At 44.1% G+C, this 27,699-nt stretch overlaps 1 protein-coding gene across 2 annotated transcripts in view; it reads left to right on the plus strand.

Moving 5' to 3' along the window:
• The first annotated feature begins 261 nt into the window (after window positions 1-261).
• Window positions 262-27,699, plus strand: part of Fam78b (family with sequence similarity 78 member B) — an 81,237-nt gene continuing 53,799 nt past the window's right edge. The window contains exons 1-2 of one of the 2 annotated variants that reach the window (XM_042677347.1): window positions 355-625; window positions 11,155-11,220. In XM_042677347.1, coding sequence (XP_042533281.1) covers window positions 363-625; window positions 11,155-11,220 — 329 coding nt within the window. In that variant the 5' untranslated portion in view covers window positions 355-362. Of the gene's footprint in view, window positions 626-11,154; window positions 11,221-27,699 lie in introns of both variants that reach the window. The other variant, XM_042677348.1, reaches the window with a different exon arrangement.

A 27,699-nucleotide genomic window follows, 5' to 3' on the forward strand; every position in this document is an offset into this window, starting at 1 on the left:
CCCGGGCTGGGCACCGCTCCTGGCAGCGCCGCTCCCCTCCCTGCCCTCAGCCCGGGCGCCGGAGCCGGCGAGGGCACCCGCTGCCTCCTAGGAGCGCACGCTCCTCCGCGCGCCCTGCCGGAGCGAGGGGGCGGGCGTGGGCGGGTGGCGGGGCAGCCACGACCCGGCGCGGCTACAAGAGGAGGGGTCTTCCCTGGAGGATGCCCGGCGGCGGCGGCGGCCGCTCCTCACTCCTAAGCGCGAGCTGAGGCGGACCGGGAGCGAGCAGCGCGTCGCCATGCCAGCGTGACGGGCGCCCCCCGGCTGCCCGCGCGGGCCCCCGCGCTGCCCCACGCCGCGCCGCGCCGGCGCCGGGGAGCAGGATGGGCTGTATCCAAAGCATCACCTGCAAGGCGCGGATCCGGCGCGAGAATATCGTGGTGTACGATGTGTGCGCCACCATCGACCAGTGCCCCACGCGCATCGAGGAGACCTCGCCCATCGTCCTGCGCTACAAGACCCCCTACTTCAAAGCCTCTGCCCGCGTGGTCATGCCCCCCATCCCCCGCCACGAGACCTGGGTGGTGGGCTGGATCCAGGCGTGCAACCAGATGGAGTTCTTCAACACCTACAGCGACCTGGGCATGTAAGCGACCCGGCGCGCGGCGCCAGAGCGGGGTCCTGGCCCCCGGCTCTACACTCCACCCGACCCCCTCCCCAGCCCCTTCTTGCCGCTGCCCTTAGCTTCTTTCCAATCCTTCCTCCCGCCTCCCCACCCACCTCCCTCCTCCCTGCGCTTTTGTTTCAGTGACAGGGCGGGTGACGGGAGGCTCCTCGCGAAGGCATTTTCTCGTGGTTTGCTTCTGACTCCCCAGAAACGCGAGGAGAACCGTGCGGGGCGGGCACGGAGGGTGTGAGGGGTAAAGGGCACAGGGATGTGTGAGGGGGTGCTGGCAAGTGGCTTTGGAGTTGCTGGGCGTCTGTGTTTGTGGGGTTTGTGGGAAGAGTTTGGAGGAAACGGTAGAGAGAGAATGGATGGAGTCCCGGGGGCGCATGGGCTGTGCCGCGCGCGTCCTTTGGAGAAAACCAAGCCGGCTTAGAAGAGAAGGTCCGAGGTGGCCAAGCAAGGAGTTAGTGGAGCTGCCTTGACCCCTTTCCGACTGTGGAATCTGAGCCTTTGTGCCCCGGGCTCGGGAGGCCGAGGCATTTCCTTCTGGACCAGTAGTTGCTGCAGAGCCACCTCTGGCTCCGCGCGCCCGGTGCCTGAGTTCTGGGGCGGTGGAAAGCTGGAAAGCACTGGGCGCGTCCTGGCCAAGCGGGGGGCTGGTGGCCCTGTGGTTGCAGAGGGCTGGTGTGGCACGGGGTGTTTCTTACGCTTAAGAAAACGAGGAGTCTCTTAATCTGACTTGTAGGGTCTTTACTTTTCAAAACTTTCCTAACTGCTGGAAGGGATTCCCCAGCGCCCACCGCCGAATCCTGGCGTCGGGCTGGGAGCTCTCCAACTTCTTTCAGCAGCGCTGGTTGGTGCGCGCTCGTTTGGCGGCTGAGGTGGAGATCTGGGATCGCTGTGGCTCCGCCGCCGCCAGGGGCCGACAGCCTGCCCGGGAACAGCAAGCTTCGGTCAGGTCCAAGGCTTTTTTATTTACTAAATGTTTATAACTCCTCGCTTTTCTTTAAAAACTAGACTCAGAGCAGCTAACAACTAAGATATCCGGAAGCTTTGGGGCCTGGATTCGACTTGGTGTGACAATGTAGGTCTACAACATCCTAATTAGCCTCTAGCCTATAGGGAAACGCTTTTTCTGGAAACACAACCTCATTTCATTCCTTCATCTAAAACTCTAGAGCTCCCAGTTTTTACCTATTTAATATGGATATTGGGTGGGGGAGTTCTCGTTTTAAAAGGTCAAACCATCTTTAGCAGCAATTTGCAGGCTTTTTCTTTGCACTCTGAGAGCATGTAAGTTAACACTAGTCATAGGCGCTAAAAGAAATTTTGACAGATCGTTTCGTTTTCTCTAGAGTTTGCACTTTTCTCTTTAAGCATGAAAGCTCAGTGATGGGGAAAGCTCATTCCTAGTGAAGAACTGTGGATCTCAGTTTGCAGTATGTCTTTGCACATTGTGTTCTTGTCTTTCTGGAAGACAATTCGTTGTGAGAAATGGGGTGCATAACTGTTTGGGGTGAATCATGCAATTTAAAAAGACACACCCTCAAAAGAATGCATCTATCTTAACACATGTGTCTGGAAACCGCTTGTTTTTGTTTCTGTTTCTTGAAACTCATTATTTCCAGCACAGTCAGAGAAAGCCACAGACAGGGCAGGAACCTGCATCAATCTCATCCCCTTGGTGGTAGTGGGTAACCATGCTGGGGGAGAGTAACCACTTTCCCTGGCAGCCAGGAGCCCAAGGTAGAGAAGCCAGGAAGGACTGACCAGAAGCAGCCTCATTTTCAAAAGACTGCAAGTGAGGCTCTGTGTGGCTTCAGATCTCTTGAACTATCCTTTTCATGAACTATAAAATACTTTGTGCTTCAGGAGAAGTCAAGTGAAGATAGAAACAGTCATGAAGAGTAGGACTTCTTGAATCTGGAAGAGGAGGATATACCGGTATTGGAAGTTTCAATCCCATAAATCCCCTACTCCCTGACCTCTCACTGATTTCTTGCATTGGGGATTTGGAAAGAGAGTTTTTATTTCTTTTTAACTGCTACTCTTGATATTTCAAGATGTTGGGTATTTGTGCTTTTAGTGCAGGAGAGCAAAAATAGGCCCTAGGAAATCATAAAATGTATTATTATAGATCTATGTCCAAAATCTACCTGTCTCTTCATGGTTATAATAATTGCTGTGTGTTTAAGGCCACTTTGGAAGCCAGATTTTATTGAACCAATTTCCACAAAATGTTTACCCTCTGAAAACTTTGCCAACATAAACTTTTTCATGGGTAGTCCTCCTGCATGAAAGTCACTGCAGTCTGTTAGTCATGTCCACTTTAGCCAGTACTTGAGTGGAAAAAAACACTGCAGGCTGAATTTTCACTCCTGGTCAAGCTTCTGTTATGTGAAGTATGATGGGATGAAGGAGGTTGGGTTAGAAAGGTGACTTTTCAACCTTTTTTAAAAGCATTATGCCAGAGGAAATCCACAGCTTAAAAAGGCAAGAAACCTCTATTTACAGTGTTAAAAGAAAACATGAGGTTTTTGTGGTTTAAATGTTGCATATTTCCAAGAAGATCTGAAATAGCTGATGGCATGAGGGCTTCATTTGAACTGGAGCTCCAGTGACTTGGCATTTCCTCAAAGGACTCTAGAAGCCAGGCTGGTGAATACTTGTAGCACTTATTTATTTATTTGGGCCTGGTGGATCCTGTTAATACAGCCATCAAACAGACTTCTATAAGACTTCATCCTTTGGGGAAGAAGGGCCTCTGTTTTTTCTCAGTCAGCCTGCAATAAACAAATGTTTACCAAATGCCTCTGGTGCCCAAGCACTGCAAAGGAAACAATGAAATATGCAGGTAGCCTCACTGTGCTCATTTTCTCCTCCTCTCTCATTCTCTCCTCTCTCTCTCTCTCTCTTTCTGTGTGTGTGAGAGAAAGAGAGAGGGAGAGAGAGAGAGAAACAGCACTCTCCAATAATGTAGGAGAAATGCCTAAGAGAGGAGGGGGACCATCCAGGGTTTTGTAGAAAGGAAAAGACTCAAGCTGGACCCCAAGGGATAGAGAAAACCAGCTAGGCAATAAAGAGGGATTAAGTTCAATGGAGAAAAACAGAAGTGTTAGGAAAATACAAGGTATATTAGGAGACATGCACAGGCTGCTGTGGAATGTTTAAGGAGAACAATGGGTGAAGTTTGAAGGGTAAAGCGTGTTGTTGAAGATGGCCTAACATAATAACCTGGAAAAGAGAAAGTCAGATGATCTTGACCAGACAGAGTACCAAGAGGCTCTGTGTGCCTTCTTCATATTTCCTGAATAGCAGGAACTTCCCACTAGAGGCAGAAGACTTTTATGTTGAGCACTTCTGAATGCTGAAAGACAGCACCTGAGAAGTTTCCTGTGTGGTGTTTGGACAAGGAATGGGGCCCTCTTGTCAGGGCTGAATGAGGTGAAGCTGAGGTCTGGGGAAACCTGTAGTAGGTAAAAGACCTCTTTGCATTGTCTGCTACTGCTAGAAGGGAATCTTCAGGGTCCGCTGACAGCAGGTGGTATACAAACTATCTCAGATGATCATTTGAATAACCCATCTTTTAGCTTCTATGCTATTTTTCTAGGTGTTCTTTATCTTCCTTTAAAATCTAATATGTCAGAATGTTTCTCTTCTCCTCTTATCCTGTCTCTGGATAATTTTTTCCCATTCCAATGGCAAGAGATGCTCTCTGCAGTATGCAGCCATTTCTAGTCCACATATGTGTGCCAATGTAAAATTTCCATTTGATTGTTAGAGGTGCAACAACCAAATGGAAATTTTAAGATGTAGGTCCCACCCAAATGCTGCACCTCCCCCATCCTTCCCCATCTTAATAAATAACAATCCCATTCTGTGAGTTACTCAAAGCATCTGCCTGTCACCCCAGATATTCCCCACATACCCAATCCATCACCAAACCATCTGATTCCTTCTCTGTAACATACACTTGTAACTCAGCCACCACTCTTTATTGTCACTGATGCATTCTTTAAGACATGTCACTATTAGCTACCATCAACTAGTTAGTTCCTGCATGAGCTTTTTCACTGAACATGCCACTTCTGTTCTTGTCCTCTCTCCAGTCTGTTTTCCTGCAGCAGGAAGAGTGGTGGAGTAAAAACATCCATGTTATAGCTTCCCTGATTCAAATTTTTAGTGACTTTCAATCACAATGGAGTTCAAAAAACCGCCAGGCGCCGGTGGCTCACGCCTGTAATCCTAGCTACTCAGGAGGCTGAGATCTGAGGATCGTGGTTTAAAGCCAACCCACGCAGGAAAGTCTGTGAGACTCTTATCTCCAATAAACCACTAGAAAACCGGAAGTGGTGCTGTGGCTCAGTTGGTAGAGCGCTCACCTTGAGCTGAAGAGCGTAGGGACAGCACCCAAGCCCAGAGTTCAAACCCCACGACCGACCGAAAAACAAAAAACAAAAACACCTCTTCTCACTCTGAATATCTGTTCTAAGGCTATACCAACTTTCTCCAGTTCTTCAAAGGAACTAGCTTTACCCCAACTTGGTCTTCCATGTGCTTTCAGTCTGAAATACCTTTCCTACTTACCCCGACCTCACTAATTCTTGTTTCTCATTCATATCTCAGCCACCCTCAGAGAGACCACCCCTGATTTCACAGCTTCAGTCAAAGTCCTCTAGTTCTTCTACCTCATAACATCTTGTTACTGCTGGTGAGAATATAATGAGTTATTTAACTTCTGACTTACTGCTAGAAAATAAGTGCCATAAAGTAGATAATGTATTTGTTTTGTTTTCTATAGACAGTGCCCAGACCATAGCATATGTTCAATAAATATGTGACACGACTAAATAAATGAGCCATTTTTATAACCCAAATAGTCAGTATCCTTTCCAACAAATCTTGCAAAATTAACTTGGCCTCTCAACCCTAAGCCTACCCCACAAAGCTCTTGAACATGTGACCCTCCAGGACTAGCATACTGTTGCTTAGCACTAACATACAGTTGAACTCTCCACTGGCCTTTCATGTCCATTTTGCTCTGTATCACCTCGTTGTAGCATCTGCTTCTCAGTATGGAGTGTGCATCTGTCACATGCTCCATCTCCTTGTTGTGTTCTGTAATCCAGGAGTGGTAATGAGCAAACACTGAAGACCCTCTCATATCACCTACCCACTCAGTGTACATTTAGTATCTGCCCAAGGAAACACAATGTAGAAACTTCTATTTCACCCACATCATTAATTCTGTGACTCTCAGAATTTGTGGAAATTTCTTAAAGGCCTTTTCTGCTTGAGTCATGCTCTCCTAAGCTAGAGCTTGTGTATTGCTGCATGTCCAGCATGGCTTGGAGAGTAGCCTTCACTGATCATAAAAATCCTCCCTTGGGCATTTTGCTGTTGAAGTCCAAATCAGCCCATCTGTCCAGGAAGTCTCTAGATCTCTTGAGCAACACCCATGTCTCCATTCCCATTACATTCTAGTCAGGAGGCTCATCACCTACAACTTACCAGAAACACAGGAGACCCTGATCAAGAGCAGCAGGTGGAAATACAGGATGCAATTCCCTGATGCATGTCCTGAGTGCCCTTGAGGGGAAGATGGCCTAACCCTTTTGCCTGTAATCTCCTCCATCTCTATAAAAGAGGAGCAGCAGAGGATTAACTGGTTTTATCAGCAAAGCATTAAGCTCACTGGAGATAAAGCACAACTCCAGAGTTGAGGGGTGGGGGAAAGCTGAAAGGATAGGGAAGGAGAGAAATGGTTAGGAAAAAGGTAGAAGGAAAGAAAATGTGGCTTGTGTAGCCTGGAATGCCAATCTGCAGCTTCATGGGCACTGGGTAGATTAGGGAAAGCAAGGAGAAGAGATAAGCCTCAAAGGCATCAACGACCTTCTTCAGGGGAGCAGGAGGAAATGCCGTCTTTGGAGCTAGCTCTGCTGGGGCATTAAGTTCCAGATTAATAATGAAGCTAGCAATTGATTAAGGAAATTAAAATTGTGGTGTGACCTGCAATGTCCCAAATATCTCCTTTACCTCTTTCTTGTATGCTCTCTGAGCCTTTCCAGCCATTCTGGGTACAGTTATTAGCATCATCTTTGGTACTGAATCGTAGAGCTATGAAGTAAGTTTCCTGAGACCAGATATCTAGTCAGTGGCAGAGCTGGGATAGTAAGCCATGTCTTCTGGCTCAGTGTCCTACCACTCTATACATAGATACAGAGTGACCTGTAATGAGGACGAGTTGTCCCTCCATTCATAGAAAACCTAGTACATGTTGAGAATCCTTTATCCAAAATGCTTGGCATCAGAAGTGCTTCAGCTTGGAGATTTTTTTTTATTTTGGAATATGTGCATATACATAACAAGATATCTTGTAAATGAGACTCAAGTCTGAACACAAAATTAACTTATGCCTGATGGTAATGTTGTACAGTATTTTTAGTGTGCCTGTGTTTTGACTACAACCCATAGGATGAGATCAGGTGTAGAGTTTTCATTTGTGGCACCATGTTAGAGCTCAAAAAGCTTTAGATTTTGGAGCATTTTAGATTTTAGTTTTTCTGTTGGGATTTCTCAGCTATAGTTACTACTGCTATATCATTGTCCTAGCTCATTAATGCAGAGCTGCTTGTGGGAAAGTCAGCATTGCTCAAAGGCCTCAAGTAAATGGTTATATATAACTCCCTTTTATTCCCCACACCATTTTACAATACTGGGACTTGACAATACAAGGCCTCATGCTTGCTCTATCCTTTGCACTATGTTCCCTGTAGCTTTCTTCTTATTAGACTCCTTTCTTTGTCTATCGTGGTCCACTGAGAAAAAAAGTTATTATGGATGGCAGAGGCCACTATTCTGGTTAGGTTAACACTAAATAGGAAGTGGCTAGAGTTTAGAAGTCGGTTATTATGGAATCCCTTGAGAAGAGAAGTAACTGGAAATTAGCAGTAATGGAGCATTCTGAAGAACACTTATAAATAGAGAGGCTTTGTGGTGCATATAGTCCCCGGGCGGGTCTAGAGCCTGCATTCCACCCCCAGAAATGCCCTCAATGTGGGGTTGTCCCCACATAAACAACCTGAAGCAAGTTGCCTCTTGTTCTCATCAGTCCAAATCAATGAGGTATTTAAGGGTTGTTCTGGAGTTGTCATTGATTTTAGTAAAGAGAGGGTAAGTGTGTATATATGTGTGTATATATTGGACAGTTGTCCGCATTAAGGGATGCCTGGGGAATCTAGGAGATGCTGTTTGAGAAGGGAAAGGAAGGGAAAGACAACACACAAGTAAAGGTATGTGTGTTTGCCAGGATGCTGATATCCTTCATACATGGCTTCACGGAAAACTTACCCAGTGAAGGGGGTTTTCCTATTGCCAGGTTTAGGGAGGCTTGATAATCCTCTAAAGCCTCACAGCCAGCAAGCACACAAAGGAGCAGACAAACCCACATCCTCTGACTGCTCTATTTCTAGTGGACTGCCTTGCCTCACAGGAAAGAGGCTCTGTGAAGTTGTTCTTCAAGATAAAAATATTGAATTTAGCCTTATTGTTTTTATCTGACATGTGCCTTTCCTCACTCCTTTGAAACCGAGCTTTGGGATCATGAATGCAGACCTCTGAATTCCCTGTAGAAGTGATGAATACTAAGTGATGAATACTAAGAGTTAATGGAAGGATAGGGAAAAAGACAGCAGGAGCTTCTCCTCTATACTGAATAGCTCACTGCCTGGGAGCTAGAGACTACCATCCTCTGTTCTCAGGTCCCATACTGGCCACTCTGAACTATACGTTCTAGCTATGTGCCAACACTTCCAGAACTTCTCTGTGGTCACACATCAAGCTTGAAAGGTATCCCTGGGTCCCAGTAGACAGTAGTTCATACCACTAAGGGTCTGGATTTTGGAGCTCAATTCTGTTCTCAAACTCTAGGTGGGTGACTATAAGGAAAAAGAAGATTCCATTCTGGTGGTGGAAGATACTTCTCGCTCTTCCATAGCTCTTTAGATCATCTGAATCCTCAGAATTCTTCTAACATTCCTTTTATCAAGCCTTATGAAGGCCTCTCTGCCTGCCATATCAGCTGTATGGACTCTACTTCCTGGTCAGGTTCTGTAATACATATCAGTTGGAATGACTCACTGTGCCAGTTGGAAATCTAACTGCAGGCTCCCCAGCACAGGGGTTCAAGCCTGCTTTGTGACCTTCACAGGTTCCTTAACAATTCCATGTCTAATTTGTCTGAACATAGATGGGCATCCAATAGATTAGAAATCAAGTGAGATTAAAAAGTCAATGTTCTCCAAACCATAACATGCTATATGTGTATATGTATGTATTTCTTTTGTTGGTTGTGGGGCTTGAACTCAGAGCACTATACCTGAGCCTCTCTGTGTTCAAGGCTAATACTCTACCACTTGAGCCACACCACTTCTGGTTTTTGAGTGGTTAACTGGAGATAAGAATTTCATGGGGTGGGGAGGGGGAGCTGGGAAGGTGGCTCAGTGGTAGAGTGCTTGTCTTGTATGCATGAGGCCCTGGGTTCGGTTCCTCAGCACCCCATAAGGAGAAAAAGCCAGAAGTGGTGCTGTGGCTCTAGTGGTAGAGCGATACATGTATGGACATATCATTGTGATGCTGCTGTACAGTTAAAATACACTAATTTTTAAAGTTAAAAGAATGACAGAAAAAAAAGAAACCTAAAAGTAAAAAAAAAAAAGAATGAGATAGGTAGAGGTACAAAAAAGTGGCATTATGGGGTAAATGTGGAAAACTCTCCACAAATATTAAGTTAAATACAAAATATACAAGATAGTACATTAAAGGAAAAAAGTGAACAGCCAGGTTCTGGTTGTGTCCTATGACCTCCAGGCAGACAAGGCCTTAGAGGATGGAGGCTGTCACGTCAGCTCTCCCCAGCCCTACTCAGCAGGAGAGAGGAGAAGGTTTTCTTTCTAACTGTGAACCAGGGCTGTTGTTTTCTACTGATGCTCAGGAGCCACTCCTCCTCCCATTCCACTCAAAAGTCACCCTTCAGTTCTGTTCCAGGTAATATCTAGGAACTTAGCTTCCCTGAATGATATCTGAGGTCTAGTAGAATCTTCATGGGGACAGCCTGTACCACCGCAGTCCTTCTTTGGTGATGGTATCAGTTGAGCTTGAGTAAGAAGCTACAGTGTACCCAAGGCAAGGACTTGGGCCACACTACAGCCTGAAAGTCACATTATTCATGCCCAAGAAAGTTGTGGATTTACAACATTAGAGGAGACAGATGAGACCAACACCCAACATCTATGTTCAAAGCTAGTTTTTGTTGTTGTTGGTCTTGGGGCTTGAACTCAGGGCCTGGATGCTGTTCCTGAGCTCTTTTGCTCAAGGTTAGCACGCTACCACTTTGAGCTATAGGGTCACTTAATTGGAGATAAGACTCTCAAGGACATTCCTGCCGGGGTTGGCTTTGAATCATGATCCTCAGATCTCAGCCTCCTGAGTAGCTAGGATCACGGGCATGCAGCCAAAACACCTGCTCGAAAGCTATTTTTAATATTGCTTGTTCTTTCATAATTTTGTTTTTCTGTTCGGGTTTTTTTTTTAACTGTATTTTTTTTGTCTTTTCTTTTTTGGTACTGGGGATCGAACCCAGGACATTGCACTTGCTAGGCAAGTGCTTTGCCACTGAGCTACATCCCAGCCCATAATTTTGTCTTTCTGTAAGAGGACCTCATGATAATCATGAGACATTTTTAAGGGCAATAGATATTCTCTGTGTTCCATAGGCAAGGTGAGGCCCCAAAAGATTAAATAATGTGTTCAAGGTCATCCTGGCAAGCACTGATAGAAGTGGGCCTGATGCCAAGCCTCCTGCCCCAGTGTCCTTTCCCATGCCATAGTCAGCCAACCAGGATGGAGATTGGAGACAGGTCATCCTGAGATATGTTCAAGCCTCTGGGTCAGCCAGCATGTGGGTATCTTTAAGGATGTCATTTATGGCCTCTGAATACCAACAGGAGGACAGGAACTAAATGCATTGCACAAACACAAAAGAGGAATTTTTTCAGGCTGTCAGATTAGAAAAAAAGTAATTAAGGCCATGTGCCATGGATGGTCCATCAGTAGGGTGATTGTGTCAGTTCTGTCTCCAAAACCTCCACAGGTTCATGCTCCTAGAGTCTGACCTTTCCTCAGCTGGCTCATGGGCCTTTGTCAGGCTGATGCACTCAGAGGCTGTCAGAGGTCTGGCTAATGGGAAGCACTAAATCGACATCCTCAGTAAGCAGCCTGTGCAGCATCCTGATGGGGCAGACGGGCCAGGGCTGCCAGGGATAAGTGGTAGCAGAGACAGGCTTTGGCAAGGCTAAAAGCTGCCAGAAACAGGCAAATTAGATGTTGCTTTGCCCTTCTCCTGGTGTGATGGAGAGTCAGGAGATGGGAGGGAGCATCTGAAGGGAATCTGAGATGCTGCTTCAATGAGAGTAGGATCTTATCTGCTCATTCCTCTTTTTTCCTGATAGCCATTTCAAAATGACCTCCTCCTTCCACATCAGAGCTGAGGAAATCATCTCAATAATGACTCAACTGTGAGTATTTGTTTCAAACTTCCTTAATCCATTTTCACATTCTTTAGAAAGGGTGAGAGATTTGCACCACCAAACTAAACCCCAGAATATAAACCCAATTGATAATATTTTTTGACCTTTATAACTAAGAAAGCTGCCTTTTGTTAGGCAGCATATTACTTACTATGTCTCCCTATGAAACAATAGCCTACTTTCTCAATGATAATAAAACTATTTATTGGACATTTTGCTAGTAATAGATGCTTCATATGCTTTGCCTATAAAGCAGCTACCACCATTATTTCCCTTGGATTAAGATACTGAAACTGAGGCTTAGAGAGGTTGGGTGTCATGCCCACCATTACCCAACTAATTAGTTGCAGACAGACATAGAAACTAGATTAAACTAATTCTAATGACTGTGATGGTTTCTTGCCTTATAAGAGTTGAAAAAAAGTGAGCGGATGAGCAAATGATGTATAAATCTGTAAATAGGGAGCTGAAGACATTGCTTTTACCCTTGCTGAGGAGATCTGGGAAACAAAGAATTTAAATCAAATCAGAAATATCTAGCATACTTACCTCTCCAGCTGCCTGGCTCACTCAAAGGATCATCTGAGCACCCGAGTCAGTACTCTTTACCCTGCCAGCCTACATTGCCAGTGATTGCTACCATCTTCAGTCACACTTTCTACCCTTCAAATTGAAGAGTAGAAAAGTAGCTAGGAAAATGCAAATGGTGGGTCAGAAGAGTCCTTCTGAACTCATAGAATTTTAGCATACAATATCATCTTTCAGCCCTCCACTTTTCAGATGGCTGCTAAAACACAGGGAATGGCAACGTGAGAATGTGAGGGTTCAATACCAGGACTCAGACCCCGATTTGTCCAACCCAGTAGCCAGTGCTTTTCATATCTGGGTCTTTACCACTGTCTCACCCCATGGGTTGTGGCTAAAGTCACCCCTAGTCCCCCAGTCTGAAAACCAGTCATCAGCACCTCCTAATTTTTTTAATCACCCTTCCTTCCCTGTTTGCTAAGGGTCTAGGTCTTCAGGTACAGATGGCCACCTGCCCAAAAGAGAAAACAGATGCCATCCCTTGGCAGTACAAAGAGGAACTCAAATCAGCCCAAGGGATATTTCTGCACTTGCCAGGAGCAGTGAGACCAGCCTACTCCCAGCATCCATACACAATTATTAGCAAGTTAGAGAGGAGAGGGTCTCCCCAGAGACATTCTTCACAGATGGCAGGAAATTGGAGGGCCTGTCAATCAAGGGAAGAAGGATGTATGGAGAAATTGAGATTCAGCTGGGATGCCCTAAAACCCTGACCCCTGTTACTCCCACTCCTACCAGCTCAGTTGCCAGTAGCAGGCAGGCATTGACTTTCCTGTGGGTAGGCTCCTCCTACCCACAGACAGGCAAGGTATCCTCCTGGCCCCTGGCAGCTCCAGAAGAAACAAGATCCAAGTAGTGTCAAAGATGACAGATTGTGAGGGGGCAAGAGGCCCTCCCCTGACAGCAGGGCTAAGCTGGGAGGGCCTGGAAAGAAGAACAGATGGAGGGATATCCTAGCAGCCTGGGAACTGTCTCTGTTGTGGCTTTTTAGTTGGGTTTCAGTCAATTTTTTCATTTCTTTTCGGGGGGAGATTAGTTGGTTGATTTTGTTAAAATGGCATTTTAGCATAGGGACATGATCTAATGTGCTGTGTCTTCTTACTCTGAAAGAGGCAGGATGGGGAAGAACAAAAAAATGAATAAATCCAGCTTACTACCTTTTGCTTTACCCTGGTTAGTATTTAAGGTGGATATAGAGGAAGGACTTCAGAGGAGGCAGGTATAGACTTCCCAGCAGTCCATCACCATTCGTTGAATGACTTCAAAACTGTCCCCTGCACCGGTCCAGGCTGCCTCTCATGAGGAGGACTTTAAAAATCCAGGGTGGTATCAGGGGATTCACCTCTCCTTACCTCATCCTGTTTCAATCTTGCCATACTCTCAAAACCTCTTCTAGAGCTTAGTTTCTGACTTGTAGGACAAGGCATCCCCAGGTCTTCTAGCCAATATGGATCCCCCTACTGTGTGTCTCCCTGCCTGGTATGACCTTTGTAAGCCCTGTTCACTTTCAGAGCTCTGGATGCCTGTTTAATCAGTCCTGCTGCCTGATTCCTTCATATTTGTTGTCAGGCTCATGGCTGCCTTTGTCAAGATCTACTGCTTGTCATGTCTTTATGCCCATCCTAACATCTACCTGTCCAGTCTCTGACACTGTACTCAAGTTGGCCAGCATTTCAGGCCACTAGACCTAACTGTACTGCCATCTCCAGGTCCCCTGTCCTCTTGGATCCTCTGATTTCTAATTAGTTCCCTGTCTTGGCCTCATGCATTCCCTTTGAGGCTGGAGAGACAAAAACAGAGAGAGACACAATTGAAGGACCAATGCTATCCTTCCCCTTTCTCCTCAGGGCTCAAAAACCATTCTGATCTCTACCTTCTCTCCAGGCCTAGCTGGGCTTCGTTGTTTTAGCTCATGAGTAATCTAAAGGGCAAGCTAGACTGTAGTTCTAGATGTCTGATGAGGAAGTTGAAACTTAGTTCAAATCAGAGCATTGAGGACTCAGCAGGTTGAGTTTGGAATTCAGGGAAGAGGAGGGTTAAACTAGCAGGCACTAATGACCAGCTCATTCCCACAACAAAGAGTAAGGAATAATTTAGAGACCATAGTTTTCTATCATTGTCTTTTTGATAACTATCAGGAAGACATGGACATCAAGAGCATACTCTAAGATGTGAAAAAGAAGATAATTTAGAGTTCAGAGAGGGCCAAGCTGGGTGTGGTGGCTCACGCCTGTAATCCTAGCTACTCAGGAGACTGAAATCTGAGGTTCTCTGTTCAAAGTCAGCTGGGGTAGGAAAAGCTATGAGATTCTTATCTCCAATAAACCACTAGAAAAACGGAAATGGTTCTGTGGCTCAAGTGGTAGAGCACTAGCCTTGAGCCGAAGAGCTGAGAGATAGCACCCAGGCCCAGAGTTCAAGCCCCACAACCAACAAAAGGAGAGACAGACAGATAGACAGACAGACAGACAGAGACAGAGCGAGAAAGAAAGGGCCAACAGAAGTCACAGTGGGCCTAGTCCCTGCCTGGCAAGGCCAAATTCTCAACCTTTTGTCATACTCTATGCCACCAGGTGTGAAACAAAGCCCAAGCAAAGTTAGTAGCTGCTCTCATTCCTCTCTGCCTGGTACCCAAGAATAACAACACACCATGTCATCCCCTGCTACAAAGTTCCCCAAGCAATCCATCTCTAGCTGAGTTGGTGGAACTAGTAGCTAGCTGAGAGGGAAGGGAAAGTAACGGCCAGAACACTGAAGTGGGTTTTCTATAGCCATGGTAGGCCACTCACTGCACTGCCTAGTGCCTGGGCTTCTGGAACTCTCAAGTGTCTCTGAGAGAGGCTGTCTTCAGAAACTGAATCCTAAGTGAATCTAGACCATCTGTAAACCTGAAGGCTGGCTTCATCACAATCCAAAAAAACTTTCAAAGGTTGATGTGCTACATAATTAGACTGAGAACTGGACTGGAAGGTTGACTTTTCAAAAAGAATCATGGTATAGACAATGTCAAAGAATCCCTTTCTCCCACAGGAGCTAGCAGGCCCTTGAAATTGAGTGGAAGGAGAGAAGTAAGTCTGTCTACATAATAAAGTTTTTATAGAAACTCTGTCTGTTGACCTTAGGGTCTATGCATTTTTTTTTTTTCGTGAACTAACCAATTCTCTGGTGCTAAGTTATCCAGTAGTTGAGTAGATCCAGCACTTGAAGCACAGTTTCTTAGAAACATCTCTACTGGAACTGTTTTTGAATGCCCAGAACCTTGATACATTCTTCTCCACTCGTTCAGCCTTTTATATCAATGTTTCAGACTCTAGAAGTTGATTGACAGGTAGACCAGGTTATCAGCACTTAGTCAAGAAGAACAGGAACACACAGGAATGTCTTAGTCTTCATTATGAGAGGGAAAGCTATGTGCATGCTTGGGAGGTTTTTGTTGTGGTGGTGGTGGTTGTTGTTGTTTACAAATTTACTTTCAGCATCGGGTACTTTTTGAAGTATTTGGTCATCCAGAGTCATGTCTAGAATTAGACTGTAGAATCTTTGCTTTCCAATTCCCCCCGCCCCGCAAAAAAACAATTCTGATGTTTTCATGCCACCCCTCAAGTGAAAAAGGCATTGAAAAACATTTTGTCAGAAATACCTTTAGTGGGATGAGAGAGTAAACCACAGGGATGAATTTAATCAAAAAACAGTATACATATATGGGAATAGCAAAATGAAATTCGTTTGTACAATTTATCTATGCTAATACAGAAAGACTGGGGAAGATGAGAGAAATGCCCCTGGTTAAGCTAAAGTAGAATAACCAGAGAGAGGAAAATGGGTGGGAAATCAGGAATATATCCAAAGTTCAAATCACAAAGCAGTTTATAGGGTAGTACTGTATTCTGAGCAAGTCTACGCACAATCATTTTCAGCCTCAAGTTTTCTGCTGCTTCTCTGATGCTGTGTGACCAAAGCATGATACAGAATGAGCTCCCTGGCCTGCAGCCCCCTACTTAGAACAAAAATCTCAATTCTGAGTCATTCCATCCAACTTCTACATGTTTCTGATTTGCTTCTATGTATGAGTTTTTTTAAATCTGTAGTTCTCATGTGTAAGTTCAAGCTTATTGATTGTGTTGAGCAGATGTTCTACATTATTCTGTTCTATAATTTATTCTAAATGATTCTTGATAATTTTGTCAGCTTGATCTATCAGTTATGGGGATCTGCTGCAATTTTTCTCTGTGTGTTCATAATTCTTGAAGTTTTTGAATTTTGCTTTATACCTTTTGAGGTTGAATCTGTTTACCTCTTAAGTTTTTTATTTTTCTTTTTATGCATCCAAAGAAGAAATTTGTAATGAACATAGTTTATAATGATTTGCTTACAAGATTCTTCAGTCCCTCTATTATAGACAAAAATAAGCTTTTAGTGGCTACATTTTCTAGTTTGGGTGAATGTCACTTTTTTAAAAAAGCTGTGTAGGCAAAAGTCTTTGATTTAATAGAACAGAGTTTGTAGCAATCTGCTATTAAGGATTGAGATAGGAGCCAAGGCACCATAAGAGCCATAGGTCTAAGGCCAAGGACAAGGGAGCTCAGCAAGTCACAACATAGTGCATTGGGCATAACCAACTGGGGCAAACTGCAGATCCAAGTTCTCCAAGGTGTTGTAAGGCATTCTGCTGAGTGACTATGGCCTTTGTCACCCACCTGTCCACACTCTAGGTAGTGGTGACTCTGTCCTGATAAGCCTAAAGTTTCTTCCAGAATGAAATCTACATTCCGAGGATGTTTCAAGGCTCTCCTGAAATGTAGCCATCCTCAGTGTCTCCCTGCAGCATCAGAGTCACAAATAACTGGCTCCAGAATCCCCTACACCTGTTTCCTGGCCTTACCCCTAGGGCTCATTTTGCACTGGCATTTGGCTTCCGGCTGGCAGGAGCTTGTCTGCTTCCTTTTCTTCCAGATGGTTCTGAGAAAGATCAACAGAGGGTAGGGAGATTTGCGGGGCAGGGGCGGCGATGGGGCAAGGAGGTTAAATGTCTGCATTTGGAAGGTGTTTCCTTTGAGAAAGGTGTACATGCCTAATCTCACTCTGACAATCAGCAGGCTGACTTTCTCTGTCTTTTCATCCAGCCCTCTCCAGGCAAAAGCAGCCAGTTCCTGAAAGTGTTCTTGTATGTTCTCACTTGCTCATTCTTTGTACTCTGTTTTCAGAGATCTGGCTTGACCTGTTTGCAGTCAGGAGAGGATTCTCCTCGTCCTTTTGCTCACTGACCACACCTAGGAATTACTATTATCCCATCCATAACCTTGCTTTTTATCTTTTACACTATAATATACAAGTAAGGAAGGTCAGCTCTTACCCTTGACCACCTTTAGGATTTTCTGGCCTTATTCAGTTACCAAATACCAGCCTTTCCTATTCTGGCATTGAACAGGTTTCCCTTCTCTGTGATCCTCTTCATTCCCACCTCTCCTAGAGTGAGATTCTTTCTGTCATCTCCTCCTAGACCTGAACTCCAGCCCAGCAAGCACCAGATCTGAAACTCAAAGTCTCAGAATTAGGTTATGAGGAATCCTAATGACTTTTATGTGTGTGATGGATGGCATGTTACCTACGGAGCATGCCTATAAGAAATTGCAGGTCATTATCAAAGTGGTAAACTGAGCCTGAGCACTAAATACAGAGGGAGGTGGAGATCTTAAGATACCTAAAGGGGAAACTTTGGAAACTCCTACTGATCTATATGAAGCAAAAGCTGATGCTTGAGAAGCAGTTTCTATGTGTTTAGAGCTTGACTGAGATGTCTTCCTAAGATTCATTTTCCATGATGCCTTCTGGGTTTTAGCATAATGCACACTCCTGGCCCATCGTGTGGCCTCATCCTCCTTTTTCTGGATCATCTAGGTCTGTTTATAGAAAGCTTCCCACCAGTTAGATGATTTCATAAATTTTATATCTTTGCTATTGGCAGAATAGAACTATGTCCTTGGAGTGTTTGCAGCTCAGTTCCAGGTTAGAGAATCTTCTCCCAACACTGGGAAGAAAGGACAGTTTTTTCTCCTTATCCCAGGGGACTATATCATCCTAACTAGCCCATCAATGGGTCTTTACTCATTATTTTATCAAACATTTTTAAACATCAGTTTTACATCAACCATTGTTCTAGGTATTGGAAGGCCAGGAAAAATAGTAAATTTAGTAAGTGGTAAAACATAATGGTTTGTATCCCAAGTATCAAAAACCCTAAATGAAAAATCAAAAAATTCTTGTAAAGTCAAAACCCTTTGTAAAAAATTGATGGTGGCAGTAAACTCTGAGACATCAGTCCATCAAACTAAAGACCTAAAAGTACCTCTCTGAATTGTCTTCAGGGAAGATTCTGGACCTCCTGGTAGTAGATGCATACAGAGTACTCTCATTCACATAGTTTATGTTCTGCGGTAGCTGTGAAAAGAAGGCAGAGAAGGCATCATCTTTCTTTTGCATATGAAGTAATGACTGAGTCTCAAAAAAATTATATGACATGTTCAAGGCCAAAGGGAACAAAAAATAAAAATAAAAACTCACTTGTGACTCACTGTCTACTTCTTCTCCAGGTCCCTGTCCTAGTGGCCTTCAGGTTTTGAATTGGAGCACCAGTTTAATATGCAGCCAACAACAAAAAGCATTAGTCACCTTTCATTTGGAAAGCTTGCATGAATGAGCTCTATTTGGTGCCAGAATTGTGTCTGGATTGAGCTTGTCTTTGATAAGGTACAAATCCAAGACCAGGCATTTTGCTGACTTTTGCTAACATAATGTTTTGTGGCCTATCTTAGAGTCATAAAGCAGCTGGACGGGAATGTGGGAAAACATGTGACTCATCTCTTCCTTCCTTCCACACAGCTCAGAAGCAGATGAAAATCCTCCTCCTTGCAGGTTCTTCCATGGTCCTATTGCACACTAAGAAATCTTCTTTCCTGTTGGAAGCCTGGGAAAATTACCAATGCTTGTTGGCTTTGGGCACAAGTCTGCAGGATGCCCAAGAAGGCAAAATGCCAGGTGTATAATGAAAGGCTGGGGGTGGAGGGTGAGGTGGGCAAAGCATTCTCAATGTGCAATGCCTTGGTACCATATTTAGGGGGCCCCTCCAACTTGCAAAGATGAATGTTTTGGAAGAAATACTGATGGAGAAGAGGGAGTCTGAGGATGAGCTGTGGTTCCTGCAACTTTTGGCTTCCTAAGTCTGTGTATATCAGAGAAGGGTTCAGATAGATTGTACCAGCACCATCCAGGTGCACCATGCCATAATTAGAACAAACTCCTTCCAATCTGAGACCGTTATCTCCATGTTACCACTTGTCTTCTTTGGCATAGCTTGAGACTCTAATAGGCTTGAGTCATAGCTTGAGTCTAATAGGTGGTATTAAGCTCCTACTTTACCTCTGAATTTTTTCAAAGAAACCCAGAACTTCATTTCATGAGTAAGGGGCAAGAGGAAGGGATTGTCTTTTTTCTGCAAAGATGAATGTGTTTGCAGACAAGCCTTTGGGTGAGGTCTGGAGATGAAGAACATAGAGAGTTTCTCCTGGGAGGCAATGTCAGGTCTCTCCTCCCTTGTGGGCTCTATAGCTTTGATGTGGTTCCCCTCCCCTAGTCCACTGCAGCTGAAGAAAGTTAGTTTACACACTGTTACTGAAGAAAATAGCTGAGGTTTAACAGATAAACAGCCACCCACTCCCTGTCTGTCAGAAGCCAGCACAGTTTAAGATGAATGGGGACCTCTGTCTGCTCCCCACTCCACCCACCCCATTACTCCCTGATCCTTTCTGCTCAATCCGGAGGACAGCTAGTCTCCTCCTCCCTGGCCCTCTCTCCCACCTGAGGAGGGAGACAAATCAGAATTGAGGTAATCCATTAAGAAATGTTGAATGTTCATATGCTTTCCTTGCATAAAAGCAGTTTAAGGGTTCCTGTGATTTTAGATTTAACTCTGTCTCTTTCATTTCCTACAAATTTATTGCCATCTGTTGATTTCATTCCTGTGACACCCACATTAAGATCATTCATAAGGAAGATCCAACCCATTCCTAGACCCCCTCCTTTACTCACAGCTCTCTTCTGTCCTAATGCCTGAACTTGGATCTGTGAAAACGCTTACACACACACAGAGAAAGAGGCGGGGGGAGGGAGGGAGGGAGGGAGATTATCAAGCAATTCTGCATTTTGGTATATGGTTCCTAAATAATTCCCTTGAGAAACCTGGTTCCTGGAACTATTCCTTGGAGCTCAGGATTTCTTTGGTATTTTTTGTCAGCTATTCTAATTGTCCCTTTACTTGTTCCTTTTTCACTTTTATGGAAAGTGAGTTTTCATCTGTCCTTCAGCATCTAATGATAGCCATTCCCTCCCACTCCTACCCTTCCTCTACCCCCCCCCCCCCCGCCACTGAGTTTGGGCGAGAACTATATGAGATGTCCCACAAACACTTGTGTATGGCACAAGGCATGGCATATGGTGAAGGGCTTAATAGGTATTGTTGCTTCTGGTGAAATTTTAGTATATGCTATGTTTGTTGGCTAACCTGATTTTCATCAGACCTGTAGTCTATACTCCACAGGTCTCACCATCTCTCATAGTCATTACTACCTGCCTGCCTCCCAACCCTCCTGTCTTCCCCTCCATTCCACACCACAGCAGAGCAGGCAGGTCCAAATATAAATATGTGTGTGTGTGCGCGCGTGTACACACACATGTACACACACACGCGCGCACACACACACACACACACACACACACACACACACACACACGGAAAACCTCCTAAATAAATCCAAACTTATCAAGTCATTCATCAAGCATTTGGTGATCTGATGCTCTCTTATGAGGAAATCAGGATATCTCTAACCTGTCTTATCTTCTTGTTTCTCCATGGCACCTATGCCAGAGTCAGACCTTACCATATGTAGCTCCTAGCCATGATGTCTCTAGGCTTTGGCTTTGGCTGTTCCCCTGTGGAGGTTGCTAGCCCTTCCACTGCAGACATCTGTACAATTTCCCCAGAGAACCTCCATGGCACCCTTCCCAGGCCTGTATTAGATGCTCCTCACTTCTATATTCCAGCCTTTGCTGTATACTAACAACTAACATGTGTACCCAAACAGCTCATATACCTTAACTCATTTAGTCTTCACAACAATCCTTTGCTAGGTACTAGACCCAAATGACTGGATTCTAGAGTCTACACGTGGAATTACTTGGTTTTGTGGCCTCTTGTGCTGTTATACAATCCACTAAAGCTCAGCTGTCTCCACAATGAGCTCCTGAACTAGGAAACTATGTGCTGTCTAAGTCTGAATGTGGTCTGCTTCACTGCCTGGCTCAGAAAAGAGGCATAGTTCCTTTTTCTTTTTAAGATATAGTCAGTTAACTGAGAGACAGCGAGGGAAGGGATGACTGCAAAAAGAATTGTACTCTTTACTTGACTTAAGTAACTGTAACCCCTTTGTACATCACCTTTATAATAACAATAAAAATTTTTTTGAATTTTTTATTTTTATTTTTTGTGAACATACTGTACAGAGGGGTTACAATTACATGGGCAAGATAATGAGTACATTTCTTATCAAGCATTGCAGCCTCCTCCTTTGTTTGCCCTTCACATCCCTTCCCAGCCTCCCCCCGCCCCCCCAACCCCCCCCCCCCCGCCCCGCCACACCAAAGTTGGTTTTCGACATGACAACTTGTACTTCTCATTGTTGCAACAGGTCCACCTGTATCCTTAAATGACTTGTTTTTCCCCATCTCCTCCACAAATTATAAACAATAAAATTTTTTAAGATAGAGGCAGCCTGGCCTTGAACTCACAATCTTTTTGCCTGACCTTCTGAATGTAAGGATTATGAATGTGAACCACCATGCCCAGTTTACAGCTTCTTTTTGGTTAAACCTTCAGATCTTGCATCTTCTCATAACTTGGTACTCAGTAGATATTAAGACTACCCTACCATTTGAACAAATTATCCACATGTAGGTCCATAAACAGTTGTTTACATTCTGTCTGCCACAATGGAGGATCAGAAGTCTAGAGAACTAGACTCTACATTAATAGAGCTTATCATTTGGTTAAGGAAATATAAAAAATGTATAGACACCTAAAGTAATGATTTCTCAAATCACAAACAGAATAAGGGAGTTTTTTGTTTTGTTTTGTTTTCTGGTCAACCCTCACAATAAAGTGGTCTCTGTGTTTTCCCAGCTAGATGCCCCTAGAAGTGAAAGAGCAGATATTAGACATAACTTGTGGATAGCACTCAATAATGCCAGTGTTGATGCATCTTCCCCATAGGCTTAAGGCTCTTGCTGCTGCCCCAGGTGCCAGCCCATGCTAGTCAATCTCTCCAGGCCTGGGCTGGTGAAGAGCATCCAAAAGACAGAAACATCTGTAAAATTCCAAGTTCAAAATAGATTCCTAAGGACAGAGTGCGAAGCTGCAATAACCTGAGAATTCAATACGTAAAACCTCCTTTTAAGTGTAGTCTGACATCCCCCAGCCAAACACACGCTCCCTAAAGATTTTTCCATTGTACAGAGTCCTTTAGTGAGCTACCCACTTAAAAACCCTCCACAAAACAGTTGTCTTTGTCCATGCAGATGCGACTCAGGTAAGAGCAGTTCTGGGTCACAACTCTGCCACTCATTCTCACAGCCAGTTTGATCTTTAACGAACTGTGCTTAGAGCAAGGAAACCCAGGAACTTTCATAGGTGACATGCCCTGAAGACAGCACTACAACTTTGCAGGGCTAGTCAGTACCTGCCAGCCTGCCTTCTCCCCTTCCCAGAGCTGAGTCTCTTCTCCAAGAGAAACCATGCCTACATGGGGCCTGTGTAGTGTGTGCTGTGCATAGACAGCTCTTCTCTGCTGTGAATGTGGAGAAGGCAGTGCAGGTTGTTATGGACTAGGCATCAGGTAGCAGCCAGGACAACCAAAAGCAATTGGAACTTATCTTCCTCTACCCTGCCCCACATGGATGTACACCTTTCATCTTCTCCATACTGGTACTCTGTCCTGTATAATAAGGGTAGATATCTACTCTTGAAGCTCTTGCATGTATTAGTTTGATGAATATTTGTTAAGTCCTGTTATAGACCCAACTCCCAGCATGTAGCAAACAATTGCAATAGCTTTAAGAAAATGTTTTGCAGTTCCAAAACTATAAAATACACAGGAATTTCACTGTGAATATTCTGTTCTCTTCTTTCAGTTGTTTGATAATCTGTGTGGCTAGGTTGTATGCAGAGAAGAATATCTTACTCTATAACTGGAGTAAAACTCACTGAGATTTTCATGTCCCCAAACCTCCAGCATGCTTAGCATCAGCACTTGCCCATGGACCATTTGTCTCACTGAGACATAATCGCGTGATGACTTGTTTGTTTATCTCCCAATAGAGATCACAGAGACAGAAATTGGATCTGTATGCCTTGCCCTCCATTGCCTCCAGTGTCTAACAAAGCCCTTTCCCCATAGTTGGCTTTTCATGTCATGGAGGTATGCCTTTTCTGAGTGTTCTGTTGGCCTTCAGTGTTGGGGCTTGGGATGGGGGGAGAACGGCTATGCCTGACACATTGAAAGGGCACACATTCTATAAACCTTCCATGCTTCTCTGGGTCTGATACTTTTGCTTATAGAAGCCTTACTGTCTAAAGATCAGATTGAGGTCAAGGTTCTGTTGATCTGATCTGTGAAATCTGAGCAACTTGCCTGGTTTGTCCAAGCTATAGTTTCTGCATCTAAAAAAGGGATTCATTTTAATAATACCAGACTTGAAGGGTTGCTTTTGAGAGTGAACAGAGTAATGAGAAGCCAAGGCACTTCCTCTCTATAGGACAGACAAGTGAGAAACTAGTGACCAGGCTTGATACCAAGCATGCCCCCAAGACAGGCTTGTTTGTTGTGTTTTATCATTAAGTATTTTCTTAGAAACTCTCAAACAAGCCATAGTGTGTTTCCTGTAATCAGTCACATCCCACCACTTCAAAGAAAGGAAACTGAGGCAAACAATGACAAGTTAATCAGCATCAGTAAAGTAGAAATGAGTCCTCCTGCAGATTAGTCTCATCATCCTGTGTAGATGATGGATCCTCTGTCCTTCCTCTGGCTTAGTTAAGAAATTAAGTTTCAGATTTATTAGTGGCCCTAATTATTGTTTCCCGAAGGCCTGAAACTCCGTGAAGCTGCCATCCGGCTTCCCAACTTACAGTCACTGTTTCTAGCCCCAACAATGTCTGAAGTTTGAATTTCATGTTCACTTTCACTGTCCAACCCGCATCCTCCCAGGTAGTTGGCATGTCAGAGCTGATCCTCTGCTCACTGCTTCCTATAAGTCAGCCTTCTTTCTCCAAGGCAATGCCAACACATCGGAGCCACTACTTAGCAGTGGATTGGGCTGTGGGAATAAATGTCACATATGACCTGCATATTGGAAGACTTGCAGATGTAGAGAGAAATGCTACTGCCCCTGGAAGTTCAAGCCACAACTAGAAATCTTCTCTTATAATTTAGAAGATTTTAACCCTGCTGGGGGGGACGTCAGAAGCAAGTGTGCTCTAAACTTTTTTCCCTGCTTACTGAAAACAGTCATCTTCAGGTATCTGCAGAAACCCATCTATCTTCTCCCTTATCCTACATGTCTTCTAAAGGGCCAGTAGAAGTGGTAATAAGGGTACTTACACCATGCTTCACATACAGGAGATTGCAGCCTCTTATCTCAACCCTCAAGCAGAACAACCCAACCTGACCTTCCATGAGGAAGTGGCAAAACAGAGCATCCAAGTAAAACTCTTTAACTCTCTGTTTAGAAGACCATACTATGCTGCTCCTAGAGCAACAGTGGTGATAGTGTACACAGGAAGAGAAGCCTTCGGGATTCATCCATTTGGCTAGGGCCAGTGGGCAGCCTCCTGTGCCATTGTTCAAGTTCTAGCTAGTAGCAAACCCAACCCAAGCCAGTGTAGTCTTTTGGGTGCTCAAATACTGTTAGAAGAATTGTCTTCTCCCTGAGACTGTAGGAACTTGGGACTCCTGGTCCTTCTCTGAAGGCTTTAGTTAATGTGCTTTTATCACTAGAACTGCTTTGTGAAATTTTTTGAAATATTTGGCTGTCTTCACTAACTATGTCAAATGTGTAGTGACTTTTCTTTTAAAACTCTGTATTTTTCTAAAACTAGTACAGTAAATGACATATATTCTCACTGCTTGTATATGAATAAAGAATATGATTGCAGGTTGCAGGTATAGATCAATGGTAGAGCATTAGTAAGCATGTACAGATCCTTAGGTTCAATCTGCAGTGGGAAAAAACTGGAAGGGAAGAAGAGTGGTAGGGAAGAGATGGGATATAAAGGAAGGAGGAGCAGAGAAAAAGAAGGAGAGAATGAACCTGATTGCATATAAAACTAGTGGCTTGGTTTTGACTATACTTGTTTAAAATTCTAGCACTTACATGGGTAACATCAAGCAAATGCGAAGTACATTGATCTGGAATTTTTTACCTAGGAAGTCTCTGCATCATAGAGGTTATCTCAACCCTTGCTGACATTGGCCTCTCTTCTGAATGAAATTATCAACCCAGGTGTCTCATTCTAACAAAGCCACTGTACATTTATGGACTTCCATTTTCTTATCTATAAAATGATAGTGCAGGCTAACTAGAAAAAAATGTCCCATGCTCTGTGGTTCTGGAGAAAATTGAAAGAATACCCTCAAGAAGGCAAAGGGTTTGGACATTCTTCATATAATGTTCACAGAACTATAAATGTTTTGTCAGGGAGAGAGACAACTCAGGGAATTTGACAGCTATCTTGAATTATTTCAGGGGCTGTCATGTAAAAGACAAAAAAGATTAGATTCTTTTCAAAAGGCCCCAAGGACTATAAACAAGACAAATTATTAATTCATTCAACAATTTTTGTTTGAGTGGCTGCCATATGGTAGGCACTATTCTAGGCAATAGCAAGGCAGTAATAATAAACAGTGCCCCAAACCCTTATCCTTATGGAGCTTACATTCTAGTGAACAGAGATCATCCAAACTTATATCTCATAGATAGGAACTTCTGAGAGCCTCTCTATGAGTTAGCTGTGAACTACTGAGATCTCTAGGTTAATGTCAGTCAGCGTTCCATTGCTGTGGTGAATTACCTGAGAAAAATCAACTTAAAGGAAGATTCTTTTTGGCTTATATTTCAAACTCAGCTGGCAGTACTGCTTTGGGCCTGAGGCAGTGGCAGTATCATGGCAGTGGGAGCATGTGCTGGAGGAAGCTGTTCATCTCACTACGGCTGAGAAACAGAGAGATGAAGAAACAAAACAGAACCTTCAAAGTAGGCCCAGTGGTCTACTCCCTCCAACTAGGCCCCATCTCCTAGTGGCCCATTCAACTAAATCACTGATGAGATTAGGACCCCCAAGATACATTCTCCACCTCCTGAACCGAGCTGCAATGGGAATCAAGCTTCAATGCATGAGGTTTTGTGAGACACTTCATACGTCCATCTCATAATCAAAATGCATTTAGTTTGTCTCCAGTAGTCTCCAAATCTAAACAGTTGTCCAAGTCCAAATTCTCTTCAGGCCAGATCTTAGCTGTGAGCCCTGTTGAAATAAATAAAGTGAAACAAAATTAAAATTGCATTCTTCTAACAATACTGGGACAGGCACAGGGTGAAATATGTCCACTCCAAAAGGAAGGAATAGAAAAATAGCAAAGAAGAATTAGACCAAAGCAAGACCAAAATCCAGCAGGAGAGCAGAAAGAGAGGAGATGAGCAGAGAGGAGACACAGAGAAGAGCGTAGAGAGAGGAGAGGAGAGAGAAGTCCAAGAAGACCAAGGTTCTGCCCTGTCAGGAGTTTTTACCTCCATTCCCATACTCTGAAGCAAACCTGGGACCTGCTGCCTCCTGTGCTCTTCTTTTGCTGTTAGCTTTGATTTCCTCCTAGTCTCCTGCGCATAGAGAGGCATAGAGAGGCAGCATGGAAGCCTCAGATGTGGAGCGGATGCAACTAAAGCAGAATCCAGGGGCCTAGACTGCTGACATCTAGTATCGCTCTGAATCTTGTAAAACTGTGCTTTTCAGTGTGTTTACATCTATTGATTACATCTTGGTACAGTAACAAAGATACAGGTCTGGGAGTCAAAAGTTCTGGGATTCTGATATTTCATTTGGTTGTCAACAATTCTGTAAGAGATAAAATGAGAAATATTCCTTCCAGTCTCAAGTGAGGAAACCAAGTCACAAAGTGCTCATTTCCCATAACTACAGAGCTATAACTAGTACTAGCACCAGGATAGTATGGCATAGTAGAGAAAAAAAATTCTGAATTTGCCATCCAGAGCATGGATTCAAAGTTCAACTCCACTGACCTCTAGATGTATATCCATATATTTTATGATACATTATTATCTATAAAGTAGATTGGGCTAGAAAAAGAATATATGACAGATAGATGACATCTATGGTGTGTGTGTCCATCTTTTCCATGCCTGTGGCAGCATGGGTAATTGGTCATCACATGTTGTCCCATTGAGCCAGAAGCCAGTCCCAGGGTGCTCAGTACAGAGTTCCCTTGAGCCAACAGCCCCTCCTGAAGGTCAGAGTTAGTTATCAAGTGAACTGAAGATGCTAGCTAGCTAGCTAACTAGCTAGTTGGTTCTCCAACTTCTTTTTCAGTCTAACATTCTAGGCATAAAACGTGATTCCCAGTTTCTCCCCTCCCTTTCAGCCTCACACTCTTTCCTTTCTACTGTTCTGTAGATCACGAAAAGTAGGACCAGCTGAGAATGAGAAGATCGGGGTCAGGCTCCACTTTTGCCATTAAAAGTTTAGTTTCCTCATGTTTAAATAGA

The sequence above is a fragment of the Dipodomys spectabilis genome, unplaced genomic scaffold (genome assembly GCF_019054845.1).
Source record: "Dipodomys spectabilis isolate Male_0828 unplaced genomic scaffold, ASM1905484v1 ptg000036l, whole genome shotgun sequence".
NCBI classification, from domain to species: domain Eukaryota; kingdom Metazoa; phylum Chordata; class Mammalia; order Rodentia; family Heteromyidae; genus Dipodomys; species Dipodomys spectabilis.